Consider the following 15,115-nt stretch of genomic DNA (forward strand, 5'->3'; position numbering starts at 1 on the left):
TCAACTAACAGATGAAAAATGCCTAGTAAGGTTATGTCTCTCTTTAGCTGGAAGTTTTAAAAGGACAAATAGACCATTAATGACTGTGACAATGAAAGGTCACCTACAAGAGAAGAAAGGATCTGGAAATACTTCTGACACTAAAGATTCCCCAAAAGTACAGGGAAATTAATTATAGGAAGCTTGAATTCTAAGTGAGGTTTCTGGGTGAGTTCTACTGGACCAGTTTTTACTGGGTAGAAATCTCGGCTGGATCAAGTACTGGCAGATATGCTTGCTTGTCACCGTGGGAAGTCATAGAACCTTTCTGGGTCTCAATTTCCTCATCTATAAAGTAAAGGGGTTAGATTAGCTAATATGTAAAGGCCTTTTGAACTCTAAATATTATAATCTTATGATAATAAACAGGTTAGCTAATTATCCCAGGGTATTTGACTTACTATTAATCTACCTCTAAATTACATATCATAACTGTAAAAAAAATTAGTACTAAAAAACAATAGGTGATAGTCTTGCTTAGTGATTTTTTAAAAAATCAGATTTGTCTTTTAAATATGGGACAGCTAGATTGCTCGGTGAATAAAGTTTCAGGCCTGGAAACAAGACGACCTGAGTTCAAATTCAGCTCAGATACTTAAACCTTGCTCCAGTTTCCTCATTTATAAAATAGTGATAATAAATAGCACCTACCTTGCAGGGTTGTTGTGAGGATCAAATAAGATAATATTTTTAAAGTGTTTAGCACAGTGCCTGGTGTATAGTAAGCTCTTTATAAATTGTTAGCTTTTTATCATCATCATCATCAACGAAAGCATAGTGGGATAGCAAAATATTACATTTGGTAATGTTATACTCTTGGTGAAACATATCTATTATTTTTCAGATCATAAACACAGAACCAAAGTTTTACTATCCAACCATAAGAGTGCTGTATCATAATCACAGGCAAGTATTAAACTAAGAGGTAGTCACCTGAGGACTGAACTTCTAAATTCAAATCTATCAAGTGATCATGTCATAAATATTCAAATGCACAGCTAAAGAAGACTTGCTTATATTCCAGCTTCACTGTGTTGTCCATGTGTATGCAGTGGGTTCCTGTGCAACCTGGGAATGTTATAATCTTGCATACTGTCATCAGATTAACCTTCTGAAAAGAGTTTTCAGTTCATCACTGGGTCCAGAAATTTCCAGTGGCTCCCCATTGCCAATATAACATGAATTCCCAACTTTGAGTGATATCAAAGGCTCTCACCCACTGGTCCCAGGCTTGTTTCTCCCATTACTCACATATAAAATCAATGCAAAAGTCAAAATGTTCTACTCATAGTTTCCCTTAGTTCATCATGCTCCTCACTTTGAAAGCCTTCCCACCACCCCTTCTCCACTTATTTAAATGGACTAAACTGTTCATTAAACCTCCCTTAACCTCCTCTGCAAGAATAGATATCTTCCTTCTTTGTTAGCTTTTTTTTTTTTTTTTGGTAACACAAAGTATATGCACCACTCATTTGTCACTTATCTCCTAGTATCTTGCATTGTTATTTATCTCTTCATGAATATGCCACCCCCTCTACCAAGTTTTAAGCTTCTTGAGGACAAGGCCACATCTTATAGTTCTTTGTGTTCTCCACAGTGCCTTGCAAAATGTATTGTATATAAGGGGTGCTCAATAAAGATTGGATTAATTGATTAGTTCTTTGGTCCCTCAACTTGACTTTTCCCTGCTCCTTTCAGGACTACAACTTGGAGCAAAAATTCTACTTAACACATGGAAGTTATTCTTCTATAACCCTGGTAAGTTGAAGAAGCAACCAGAAAGGAACCAGAGTTTCAACACAGACATACATGGTCTAGCATTCAGGCTTCTAGAGAAATAAAATATCTTAAAGAATTACCTTTAAAAATGTACTTTTAATCACTGAAATGATTTTCTCCTTAAGTTCCTCTATCTGTTTTAGTGCTTCAACAGTCTGCTGTAACTGCTCCTCACAAAACTCATCTAGAGAGTACGTATGGAATCGGTCCAGCTAATACAACAAGAGTAAAGAATAAGACTTTGAAAGTCAAACTTCATTTATAAGAATAAGGCAACAAAAGCATTTTGTCATCTTTTTCAGGTAATTAAAGAAGGTATTAAATGATATTTCAATGTAATATCTGTAAAAACAAACTTTTCTTTCCTAAATGCCATCTTTCTACCTAAAGGCACCATCTTCCCATTTATTCATAACTCAAAATATAGGATTCACTTTTTTCAGCGTTAAATTTTATATACACACACACACATATCTCCTAATTACATATTTAAACATTTTTAACACTTGTGTTTTTTAAAGTCGAGTTCCAAATTCTATCCCTCCTTTCCTTTTTCCCATCCCTTCTTCTTCATCAGTTGCCACACTCTATTGCCAAGTTCTGTAGATTGTACTGTCACAGTATTCTTGCATCTGTATCCTCTTCTCTACCCAAACTGCCAACACCCTTATCATCTCTTTTCTAAAGTGCAGTAGTATTCTCACAACTCATCACTTGCTTTGTGTATAGAGTTCCAGAGGGCAAGATTGAAGTATATAATGATTAGATTATGGTTAGAGTATGATTATTCTGTGCTTAGAGTATGGAGATGGGGAAAGAAAGTTTTAACATTTTTTTTCAGTAACAACAGCACTCTGTATCAAGGGATAAGAAGGGCAGAAGTGGGAAATTTGCCCTCTCTTGGACTAGGTTTTACATGAAGTACCTTCTAAATATCTAAAATTTTAGCTTTAAAATGTCTTCAGAGTCCTTTCTTCATGAATATTCCTAATGCTATCTCAGGTTCTTATCATTTCATGTCTATTTCTACTACCTCTTAATTGATCTTCTGGCCTCCATTCTTACCCCTGTTACAAACAGAACACTTCTCAACTAAAACAATGTTCATCTTCCTAAACTGCCATTTTCATTACATCATTTCCTTCTACATTAATCTTCATAGGGTTCCCCCTGCCATCCCCTGCTTGTGACAATAAGATAAAATGTATACTTTTGGACCAAACCCTCAAAGACCTACACAATTTAGTCACAACCTAAATCACATCAACAAAACTTATTGGGCATTTACTATTCAGTTCAAGAAACATGTTGGGCACCTGTATGTGAAACATTCTGTTATACACTAGAAGACAAAGATGTATTGAGTGAGGAACTTATATTTTGAGAGATAAGGTACATCAATAAAGTGGAATGATACCAGGTATAGAGTGATAAAGGGAAAGGGAGGGCATAAACAAAATGCTATTGGAAGAGGAAGGAAAATAATCTAACTGAATTAAGTGAGAGGCATAGTCTTATAAATGTATAATATGGTCAGTTCTAGTTATCACATTTGAGGAAAAATAGCGGCATATGACCAAACCACACACATACTGTGATGAGAAAATACTGTATTCAGCTCTCGGTACTATGTTTTATTTAGGGCAATATCTAGTTGGATTGGGTCTAGGGGAAGATGATATAGATAGTAACTTGGTGGGGGTGGGGAATGGGGAGGGTATCTGAGAACATGCCATATGAGAATGAAATGAAAGAACTGGGAGCAAAGCCAAGATGCCAGAATAGAGGAGGCACTACATCCAAGCTCTCTTAATAAGCCCTTCGAAACAATTTCAAAATAATTCCTCATTTCAAATCCTGAAGAAGCAGAGACAACAAAAGGTCAGGTGAGACATCTTTCCAGACCAAGACAACTTAGGAAGTCAGAAGAAGAGGTGTGTGACACAAAGGTTGACACTGATCCAGAGTACACATGGCAGTGATATGAGCTGTGGGATTTAGCAAAGGTGACAGCAGCAGCAGCAGCTTTGGGAGCTCTCAGCCCAGAGAGGCAAAGGGTATTTGGTCAGAAAGAGATTACAAGGGACTCCTGTGCTAGCACTAGGCACATTACAAAGGGCTGTTTAGCAACTCCATTGCCCATACCCACTTCCTGGTTGCAGTTTCAGGGCAGAGAGGAATGCTTTTAGTCACAAAGGAGTACAGAACTTAAGGAGCAGTTGCATTTTGGTCACAAGGAATCAAGGGCCTTTCCTGCATAAGGACCAGATTGATTTACAAGTGAATTATATCAAACATGTCAAGAACAATTAATTCCAATCCTATGTAAAGTATTTGAAAAAAATAAGTAAAGAAGGAGTCTTATGGGAGGGGTGGTGTGGAGTCAAGATGGTGGAGCAGAAGCAGGAACTTACTTGAGCTCTCCCCCAACCCCTCCAAATACCTGTAAAGATGACTCTGGGACAAATTCTAGAGCAGTGGAACCCATAAAATGACAGAGTGAAGCAGATTTCTAGTCAAAGACAGCCTGAAATGATGACAGGAAAGGTCTGTTGCATGGGGCTGGAAGAAGAGCAGAGTCCAGCTTGGGGCCCACCAGCACAGACAGGGTCTGAGAAGCCCTCAGGGCACTGAATCAGTGCCAGTTGTGGTGATTTTCAGACTTCTCAACCCCAAACTGCCAAGGAAAAATTGGAAGGTCAGTAGGAAAAGCCTGTCTGACCTGTGTGAGAGATCACTATGGTCTGACCCTAGTCACAGGACAGCTAAAGTAGCCGCAGTGGCTGTTTCTGGAGCTCTAGGCCCACAGATTGTGGGTTATTCACAGACCAGAGCACAGACAAGGAGAGGTGTAAACACCTTTCCTTTGATCATACAACCTTGGAAGAGCTGAAAATTTGCAGGTCCCTAGAAGTATCTCTGAAAACAGTTGCACAAAACCCCTGAAGCTTGGAACAGGACACCACCCTGCCCCACAAACCCCCTCCCCAAACAGAGACCTATCTTGACAAAGAGCTCAAAAGTCAAGTATTGGTTGGGAAAATGAGCAAATGAGTTTGGGGGGGGGGGGGGGAGAGAAAATCAGACTATAGAATCTGACTTTGGTGACAAGGAAGAACAAAACATACAACCAGAAGAAGATAAGAAAGTCAAAGCTCCTACATCCAAAGCCTCCAAGAAAAATGTGAATTGGTTTCAGGTCATGGAAGAGCTCAAAAAGGATTTTTAAAATCAAGTAAGAGAAGTACCTATTTTTTTTCAAATAGTTTACATAGTATTGTAATTAATTGTTCTTATTTGATAGAATTTTTGATGTTTGATAGAATTCACTTGTAAATTGTAAAAGTGGGAAGAGAAATGAGAATGACACAAGAATATCATGAAAAATGAATCAACAGTTTGCTAAAGGAGACCTCCACCTCAAATATTGAAGAAAATAATAATACTTTAAAAATAGACTAACCCAAATGGCAAAAAAGGTCCAAAAAACCAATGAGAAGAATGCTCACTGAAGAAAATAATCCCTTCAAAAATAGAATGGGGCAAATGAAAGCTAATGATATTATGTGAAATCAAGCAATTATAAAACAGAACCAAAAGAATGAAAAAATAGAAGAAACTGTGTGAAATATCTCATTGGAAAAACCACTGACCTAGAAAGTAGATCTAGGAGAGATAATTTTAAAATTATGGGACTACCTGAAAGCTATGATCAAAAAAGAGCTTAGACATCATCATTCAAGAAATCAAGGAAAACTTCCTTGATATTTTATAACCAGAGGGTAAAATAGAAATTGAAAGAAACCACTGATCACCTCCTGAAAGAGATCCCAAAAGAAAAACTCCTGGAAATATTTTAGTCAAATTCAGAGTTCCCAGGTCAAGGAGAAAATATTGCAAGCATCCAGACAGAGACAATTCAAGTATTGTGGAAATACAATCAGGATAACACAAGATCTAGTGGCTTCTACATTAAAGAATTGAAGAAGGTCAGAGGAACTAGGATTAAAACCAAGAATCACCTACTCAACAAAACTGAGTAAAATCCTTCAGGGAAAAAAAATGGAACTTCAATGAAACAGAGGACTTTCAAGCATTTTTGATGAAAAGACTAGAGCTGAAAAGAAAATTTAACTTTCAAATATAAGAATGAAGAGAAGCATGAAAAGGTAAACAGGAAAGAGAAATCATAAGGGACTTATTAAAGTTGAATTGTTTACATTCCTACATGGAAAGATAATATTTGTAAATCTTGAGACTTTTCTCAGTATTAGGGTAATTGGAGGGATTATATATACACATACATACACATATGTATATACACACATACATATAAATGTATATATGTAGATGGAGGCACAGGGTGAATTGAGTATGAAGGAATGATATCTAAAAAAATGAAACTAAGGGGTGAGAGAGAAGGAGAAAGGGAGAAATAGAATGGGGTAAATTATCTCACATAAAAGAAGCAAGAAAAAACTTTTACAATGGAAGGGAAGAAGGGGAAGGTGAGAAGGAATAAGTGAACCTTACTCTCATCAGATTTGGCTTAAGGAAGGAATAACATACATAGTCAATTGTGTATGAAAATCTATTTTACCTTATAGGAAAGTTGGAGGAAAGGGGATAAAAAGAGGGGGATGATAGAAGAGAAGGCAAATTGGATTAGGGGGTTACCAGAAGCAAACACTTTGGAGGAGAAGGAGATACAGGGTCAAAGGAGAGACTAGAATAAATGGGGAGTGGGATAGGATGGAGGGAAATATAGTTAGTCTTTCACAACATGACTGCTATGGAAGTATTTTGCGTGATTACACATGTATAACCTATATAAAATGCTTGCCTTCTCAATCAGAGTGGGTAGGGAGAGAGGAAGTGAGTGAATTTGGAACTCAAAGTTTTACAGATGAATACTAAAAATTGTTTTTATATGCAACTTGGAAATAAGACAGACAATGGGGTATAGAAATCTATCTTTCCCTACAAGAAAATAGAGGGGAGGAGGATAAGAGTTGGGGAGTGATAAAAAGGAGGGCAGATTAGGGGAAGGGGTAATCAGAATGCATGCTGTCTTGGGGTTGGAGGAAGGTAGAGGTGGTGAGAAAATTTGGAACTCAAAATCTTGTGGAAGTGAATGTTGAAAACTAAAAATAAATTAATTTTAAAAAAGGAAAAAAAAATGAGTCTTACCAAATTCCTTTTATGACACATATATTGTTTTGATGCCTAAACTAGGGAAAGCAAAAACAGGAAAAGAAAACTATAGATCAATTTCCCTAATAAATATTGATGTGAATTTTTAAAATAAAATACCAACAAGAAGATTGCAGCAACATAGCACAAAGGTCATATACTATGACTAAGTAAGACATATAAGGAATATAGGAATAGTTCAATATTATGAAAACTATAAGCAAAATTGAGCATATCAATAAAACAAAAAATCATAAGGCTATCATAGATGCAGAAAAAGCTTTTGACAAATTATAATATGTATTTCTATTAAAAAACACTAGCATGTATAAGAATAAATGGAGTCTTTTTGAAAATAAATAGTATCTCTCTAAATCTAAAAGCAATCGTTATCTATAATATGGATAAACTAGAAAATCAAGTGTACTATCCATCTTGAACGCCCCAACTTGTAATGTAACTTGCAATTACTCTGTAAGAAGAGTAATAATATAACCCTAAATCATCTGTTCAGTATAAACCAGAACACAATAACATTGCAAGCAGCTGTTTCTTAAACATAATAATATAATGAATGGGTACTTTAGGAAACTGTAAGTTTCAGAACCCTAATGGTTATTTGATCTGGCCAATGCTTGGTGCCTGTCAAAGTCTCTATTCAATGTAGTCCTAACGAACAGAAAACTTCAACAACACAAACCTGATGGTATCATAAAGGACCCAAAAGAGAAACTATTGAATAGTTGTTTTAGACGTTCCAACTCTGTTGAAGTCTTCTTTCAAAAGAAGTAGGCTTATGAATAGCTCTATAAATAAGGATCATCAAAGTACCCAAAAGAGGAGTATTCTTCTCTGAAACATGAAGAGTTCCAATAAGTTTCTGGGTCTCTATTTTTGGTGTGTGGGATGGCAAGTGTTATCTTTGTCAAACTTCTCAGATAATCCCACCATAGACACTTACTAGCTGAAATCCTAGGAAAGTCACTTAGCCTCTGTCTTCCTCAGTTTCCTCAACTATAAGAAGGAGATAATAATAGCACTGGCCTGCTGGGGTATTGTGAGGATCAAAGGAGATAACATTTACAAAGTGCTTAGCACAATGTTTGGCATTTTTCCTTTCTTCACTCTCAGAACCCTATGGATACCTAAAAACTTAGGTGAGCAAATTGGACCTTATTTTTTATGGCCAATCTTCTACCCGTTGACTCTCATATGAGTCACTTTTAGACAGAGAAGTGATGAACTAAATACGTAGAATGATGCATTTTTGGACATAGCCATTATGGGGATGTTTTGCTTTACTATGCATATTTGTTGCAAGAGCTTTGTTTTTCTTTTTATGCAATAGGGAGGTGCATGGGAGAGCAAAGATTTTTTTTTTTAAAGTAATAGAAAGAGAAGACAAGCAGAGAAAGGCATGAAGATAATTGAATTATCTACTTTTTTTAATGCAGAGAAGAGAAAAAAGTCCAGAAACAAGTACCAGCAAGCAGGATAGCTTTGAAAGCTACATATTGAACTTATTATGTAATTTAAACATTACAGAGAGCTGAAGTTTCACATACAATCTTCTTTATGTTCTATTATGTATATGAAAATGCTCTTTTCTCTTGGTGATAGTTCATAATGAAAAAAAAATTTTTTTAAGAGGAGGAGATTGATATGGTCATACTAACACTAAAGGAAGATTACTTTGACAGCTGTGTGGAGAATGAATTTATATGAGTAGAGACAATGCAGGAAGATCAAAGAAAGAGGGAAAGGATCCATCCACAGAAACATATTTAGATCAGTCTTCTGGAATCATGGCTGGTAACTACACTGATCAAAGTTTCTAACTCTTTCAAAGTTGTTTTTATTTATAATGATACTGTATAAATTTTTCATTTTCTCTTCATTTCACTGTGCATCTGATCACACAGGTCTTCCCAGGTTTCTCTGAAACCATTTTTTTGATCATTTTTTATGACAATAAAATTTTATTACATTCATATACAATTTGCTTAATCACTTCTGGGTAGATGAATACTCCCTTATTTTGTAGCTGTTTTTCACTACAAAAAGAACTTCCACAAACATTCCTTCCTGAGTTCTTTGCTTCTTTTACTGATTTCTTCGGTGGTATTGCTTGGTGAAAGGGTATGCAGTTTGGTGAATCTGGAGACATAGTATCAAATGACTTTCAGAATGGCCGTACCAATCCTCACCTCCACCAGTAGTGCATTAGTGTGCCTGCTGGGTTTTGTGGATAATAGATGGGAATGCTGATGATTTATGTACATGTATTTTATTTTTAAGGCAGTTAGGTGGTGCAAAGGATAGAGTACCAGGCCTGGTATCAGAAAGACCTGAGTTCAAATCTGACCTCAGATACTTGGTAGCTGTGTGATTCTGGAGAAGTCACTCAACCCCATCTGCCACAGTTCCTCATCTGTAAAATAAGCAGAAAGAAAAGGCAAACCACTCTAGTATCTTTGCCAAGAGAACCTTTCCAGATGAAGAGTCAGACATGACTGAAAAGACTGAATAACAACAAGGATTCCAAGAAGTGGAGATAAGGAGAGATAACATTCTAGGTACTGGCAATGGCCAGTGGGAGATGAGAGATGGCATGATGCACATGAAGAACAGCAAGGTCAGTACTGCTCCATCACAGCATACATCCAGGACATTCATATGTAAGAAAACAGCAGAAACAGTGAAGAGCTTTAAAGGCAAGACAGACAAGTTTACATTGGATCATAGAAGTAACAGAACCACTGGATATACTGGGGAAGGGCTGGGTGACCAACTTCCTCTCAGACATAAGTCTACTCCATCTTGACTAAAGCTACTCTATGTCTATTACCAAAAGGCAAGAACATCAGAAACTTCTCTAAATTTAGGCCAATGAAATATTCATGTACATTATAGAAAGTACCTATCAAAAGGCCTATCAAAATTTACAAGAAAACAATATATTGGTTGAGGAACAAAATGGGTTATTCAACAAGCTGCCCAAAAGTCTATAACTTATCCTGCATTTCTTGCTTACTGCAAAACATTTCACTAAGTTCTGAACTAACAGCTTATTTAAGAAAATGCAAATGGACAGCTAGGTAGTACAGTGGATGGATTGCTGGACCTGGAAGTCAGGAAGACTTTAGTTCTAAGCCGGCCTCAGACACTAGCTGTGTATCTATTGATAAAGCACAGCCTCTCCTAACCTTGGTTTCATCCATTATATGGTCTCTAAGGCTCCTCCCAACTCTACATCTATGATTTTGAATATATAAAACACCCAACTATTGTGAAAATGTCAGGATAGTAGACGTCCAAATGGTCATCTCTCTGTTCTCTATGTAAAACATGCCACCAATGCAAGAATATCAACAACAACTGATATAAAATATGACTTTTTTTCAGAAAGACTCCCCCTAAACATCGCATATGCATTGGGACATGATACTTGGTAATTCCACAGACACATAACAGCATCCAGCATGGAAAACTCTTTGCTTCCCTGGGCCTGCTGGCTTCTTTATCCTTGCTGAATCTCCAACAGCCACTACTAGAATATGTTTCTAAGCCGAAGGGAGACAATGTGGAATTCGGTGCTCAGTAGGACCATCCATATGTGATGAATAGCTTCTTAGAAGCAAAGAAAAAAATGCCTGCATTAAGTCATCACTGATGTTACTTCAATACCTGGGTTCAGGACACCTGCCTGTGGTTTCCTGCTGCATCCTCCATAGGCAGCACTCACCAAATGCAGCCAACAATAGATCACCAAAGAAACACTGAATGAATGACTAAATCATATGGATATGCTATAGAAACAAGAGTTTTATGATGGCAATTCACAACAAGGTTTGCTATCAGAAATTGCAGATTTATCTTTAAGGAGTCCAGACTTAATGATCAATATAAATCATGCAAGGAAACAGTAGAAAGTGCATCACTGCAGCCTACATAGAGTTAGCACCTACTGAGACATTACCTGGTAACTAGAAGTACCTCAGAAAATTGATATTTTTCATGGACTGATGGATGATAGATCCCCATACAACCTGTACAAATACTGACTTCAAAATATCTTGGGGAATCCAACCAATAGGCTGCACCTATTTGTTGGAAAAGTACTATTCATTGTTGCCCACCATCACCTGGACAAAACAGGGATCCATAAAAATGTGAGAATCATTTTTAATAGATTTCACCATATCAAATACTCATAATTTCTAAGATACATAGATTAAAAAGCTTACAAAATATAGAAGTCTAGTAGAGGATATTTTTTAGAAAACATGACGGCATAATAAGACATGTAACATTCTTATACTACTGACTGCTCTTGTAGTTGTTGCAAGGAAGCTTAAAGTGCATTTACAAAAGATTCACATACATCCCAATACTTTTATTCAACTACAAAAAGCGGTTGTTACACCTGTGTTCCACACTGTGTAATACTACACAGTATTAAATATTAAAAAAGCAAGATAATGTCCTGCCTCGGTGTTTCTATCTGATCCCATCCAAAAGGATGAGAACAATATAATTCTAGATACTTTTAATAGTTGAACATGAAAGCCAAAAAGGTTGTTGGTATATATAGTAAAAGTAAAATATCAAACAAAATAAAGAATTCAATATCAATCAAAACCTCAGCTCAGCTGAATATAATGACAAATAAAATGGGCTGCCACAAGAAAGAGGAAGTCTCCCTTCATCCCCAGCTCTCAGTTAGGACCCTAGCATAAACTGGAGGACCACTGGTTGGGACGTGGTAGAAGAAATTCGTATGTCTAATAGAGTCTAAAGGACCTATCATGTTCCTTCCAACTCTAAGATTCTATGAGCTTTTACAGCAGCAAGGCAACCAGGGGGCATAGGGATAAAATGCTAAATATGGAGTTAATAAGACTTGATTTTGAATCCTGCCTCAGACACTTACCAGCTATGTGACTGAGCATACTCACTCACCTTCTCTCAGATTCAGTTTCCCTGTCTGTCAATGGGAGTAATAATAGTATCTATCTCACCAGGTTGTAAGGATAAAATGAGATAATAAAGCACTCTGCAATCCTTAAAGTATTATACTGTAGCTACCATTACTATTAATAACATTATTATAATAATGCTAAAACTCATAAAATGATTACACAATTAAGAATTGTATAAAAGTAATGGTAGATAGTTATTCTCCATCCATTCCCAAGAATAAAGAATAAAATAATAGGCATAAATGTAAGCATGAGATGGGTTAAAAATTAGGAAAAATTTAATAACAGAAAAATAGTTTTTAAAAGTTTGACTCCTCCTTGGGATGTTTTAGATGCCTGAAGAAAAAGGAGAAGGACTAGATTAAATTCTTTTGTCTAAAAGCTTTTCTCTAGTACTAGAAGTTAGAATTGTATATTTCTCTGAATCAAAAATTTCAGTGCCATTTTATAAGGTTTTTATACATAAACTTCAAGGTATAATATTTTTTGCTCACCTTAACTAGAAGGATGACAGAGGGATTATCCTCAAAACGTCTGCCTTTTTTGAGGCTACTTGCATTTTCACAAAGGTCCCGTATTCGAAACAAACATCTTTGATATAATTTATCCGCCCAAAAAAGTTGCTTGTACAACATCAATCTGGAATTTTAGAAATTATCTCAAAAATCATTTATTAAAATAATGTTAATTACATCAATTTAGAGTCAACTAGAATAATTTATTTTAAGTGAGTTTTTGTTGAAATTTAAAGTGGCATTGTTAGTCTCTACCATGTTAAAATTTTCAGTGGCTTTGGGGCTTTTTGATTCTGCTTTAGGACTCTATAGGCAAACAGACTTTCTGTTTGGGGTGTACCTAGAGCCTAGGAAGGGATACTATGTCAAAATCTTCTATCTGAAATAAAAAGGAGTTGGGATCCACAAGAACTGCTAAACCCACGTTTTGCTTACACATCTATTCAAATAAAACACAACTATTTAATTTTTGAAAATCACTTTATTGACTGTTTATTGTGGGCACTGGGTGAGACTGGAAGTAAAAAAAACAAAAAGATTAGCTGAGACATGGAACCTAGTCCTTGGTCTCAGAGAGTTCGCAGGCAAGAAATATGGGGAGAGGGAAGGAGATAACTGTTGATAAAACATATGAAATAGTAAGTATAATTTTAATTATATTTTTAACTAACAATACATAGTAAATACAAGGAAAAGTTAAAAAGTAAGTACTACATGAAATCCTAGAGGAAAAAAAGCCATTATTAACAGATGATGTCATGGAAAGTTTTACAATAGAGAAGAAATTTGAGTGAGACTTTGAAGGACAGGCAGGAATTCAAAAGTAAAGAATGTATTCAAGGCACAGATTAGGAAGCCTAGGGCATACCCAGTGGACAAAGCAGAAGAATGAAATCAACTAGAAAGGTAAGGAGGTACCAGAACATGAAGACCTCTGAATGCCAAGCAAAGGTAAGAGAGACCTAAGGAAAAGCAAAAGATTTCACTAACTATTCACACATGGAAAACAGCCAGAAATAGTGAAGTTAGAAGAGAATAGGAGGAAAATGGTGTTAGATCTGGGCTACATTGACTTTGAGATGCTAGAGAGGTAAGGAAAACCAGGAGTTTATTGTATCTATCCCTAGAGTTTGAGAAGAGAATATTCTTCTAGAAAGAGGGAGTGGTCAGCTGTCAAATACAGAGAGGGCAAGATAAGCATTGATAAAGTTCATTAGATTTGGTGATTACAAAGGAGATCATTGATGTACTTTGAGAGGGCAATATAATATTCACTTAATAAATGATTTTTAGTTCATTCGGCTACTCATAAACTGGACAGCGTCCAAAGGAGGGTAACCAGAATGGTTGAAGGATCTCAAGATCACAAAAAGTGAGGTTTGGTTGGAGAAACAGCGGATGTTTAGTCTGGAGAAAAGAAGACTTGAGGGGATTTCTCTGTCTTGAATAACTAAAGAGCTGTCTTACATGCAAAAGATGTATTAGATTTGTTCTTGGCTCCAAAAAGTAGAACTAGGAGTAAATTGTTTAAGGTGGAAAGAGGAAAATTTAGACTTGATATCAAAGAAAACTTCCTAAAAATTAAAGCTGTTCAAAAGTACAATTTACATTGGATTCCTCTAGTTGAAGTTCTTCAAGCAACTACCTGTCAGGTATACTAGAGGAAGGATTCTTGTCTATGTAGTTTGGGCTAGATGTCTTCAAACTCTGAGATTCTGTGATTCTTGGGAATGTCTTCAGGTAAACTGAGTTATAAGGAAAATGCAAATCACTTCTTTGCCCTTTCCAAAGCAAATTAAATGAGAGGAAATGGACTTAGCTTGTTTCAAAAGAAAATTCAGTTAGGATAAGGAAAGATTTCTTAATCATAGGATAACTACTTACAAATTGGGTTGTCAGGGAAGGCTATACATTCTATCATCATGTAAGTATTTCAAAATAAAAATCAACAGTCTTAGATTGCTTAAATTTATTCACACTTCTGGAAGCATGGATCTGGGTCAAAGACCAAGGATAATTAAGGTTCTTTATTCTACTATTCCCCATAATGTTTCAAGAAAGCAATATGATTTAAATATCATTAAAGATGGCTTAGAGCCCAGAGCATGGAACACAGCCCAGTCCAACCCAGAGTGGAGCACAGCCCAGCAGGGACAGGACCCAGAACAGGCTTCAGAGAGCCACCAGCAGCAGCAGCTCCCAGGTTGCTCAACTCACAAATGCCACAGACAGCTTCAAAAGTCAGTGGGAAGGCTCCTTCATCCAGGAGAGGGGAGCAGGTTCTGGATGGAGAACAGCAGGCACTGCAACAACAGCTTCCATTTTTGGAGCCCTCCACCTGACCCCCTGGGGGAATTGAGCAACTGACTTGAACCTCAGCCCTGAGCGGCAGCCCTGGGAGACCTCTGCCTAAAGCCACTGGGGGAATTGAACCACTGATCCAAGTCTCAGTCCTGAGCCTGGCCCTGGGGTGAGGAGAAACTCTGGTGTGGTAGAGCTAGAGGCAGTTGTGATGATGGAATTCTAATTGCAGATTCTGGGCAGAAAAGTTTTGGGTTGCTCCCAGATCAGTGTGCAGGCCAGGAGAGGAGCAAACTCCTCTCCCTT

The 15,115-nt window shown here is 36.7% G+C and overlaps 1 protein-coding gene across 1 annotated transcript in view; it reads right to left on the reverse strand.

The window, feature by feature from the left end:
• Positions 1-15,115, reverse strand: part of DNAH14 (dynein axonemal heavy chain 14) — a 404,178-nt gene that overhangs the window by 348,737 nt on the left and 40,326 nt on the right. Inside the window, exons 10-11 of the mRNA XM_072647720.1 lie at positions 12,488-12,632; positions 1,899-2,030 (exon numbers count right to left, since the gene is read on the reverse strand). Coding sequence (XP_072503821.1) covers positions 1,899-2,030; positions 12,488-12,632 — 277 coding nt within the window. The remainder of the gene's footprint in view (positions 1-1,898; positions 2,031-12,487; positions 12,633-15,115) is intronic.

This window comes from Notamacropus eugenii, chromosome 2 (assembly GCF_028372415.1).
Source record: "Notamacropus eugenii isolate mMacEug1 chromosome 2, mMacEug1.pri_v2, whole genome shotgun sequence".
Lineage (NCBI taxonomy): Eukaryota > Metazoa > Chordata > Mammalia > Diprotodontia > Macropodidae > Notamacropus > Notamacropus eugenii.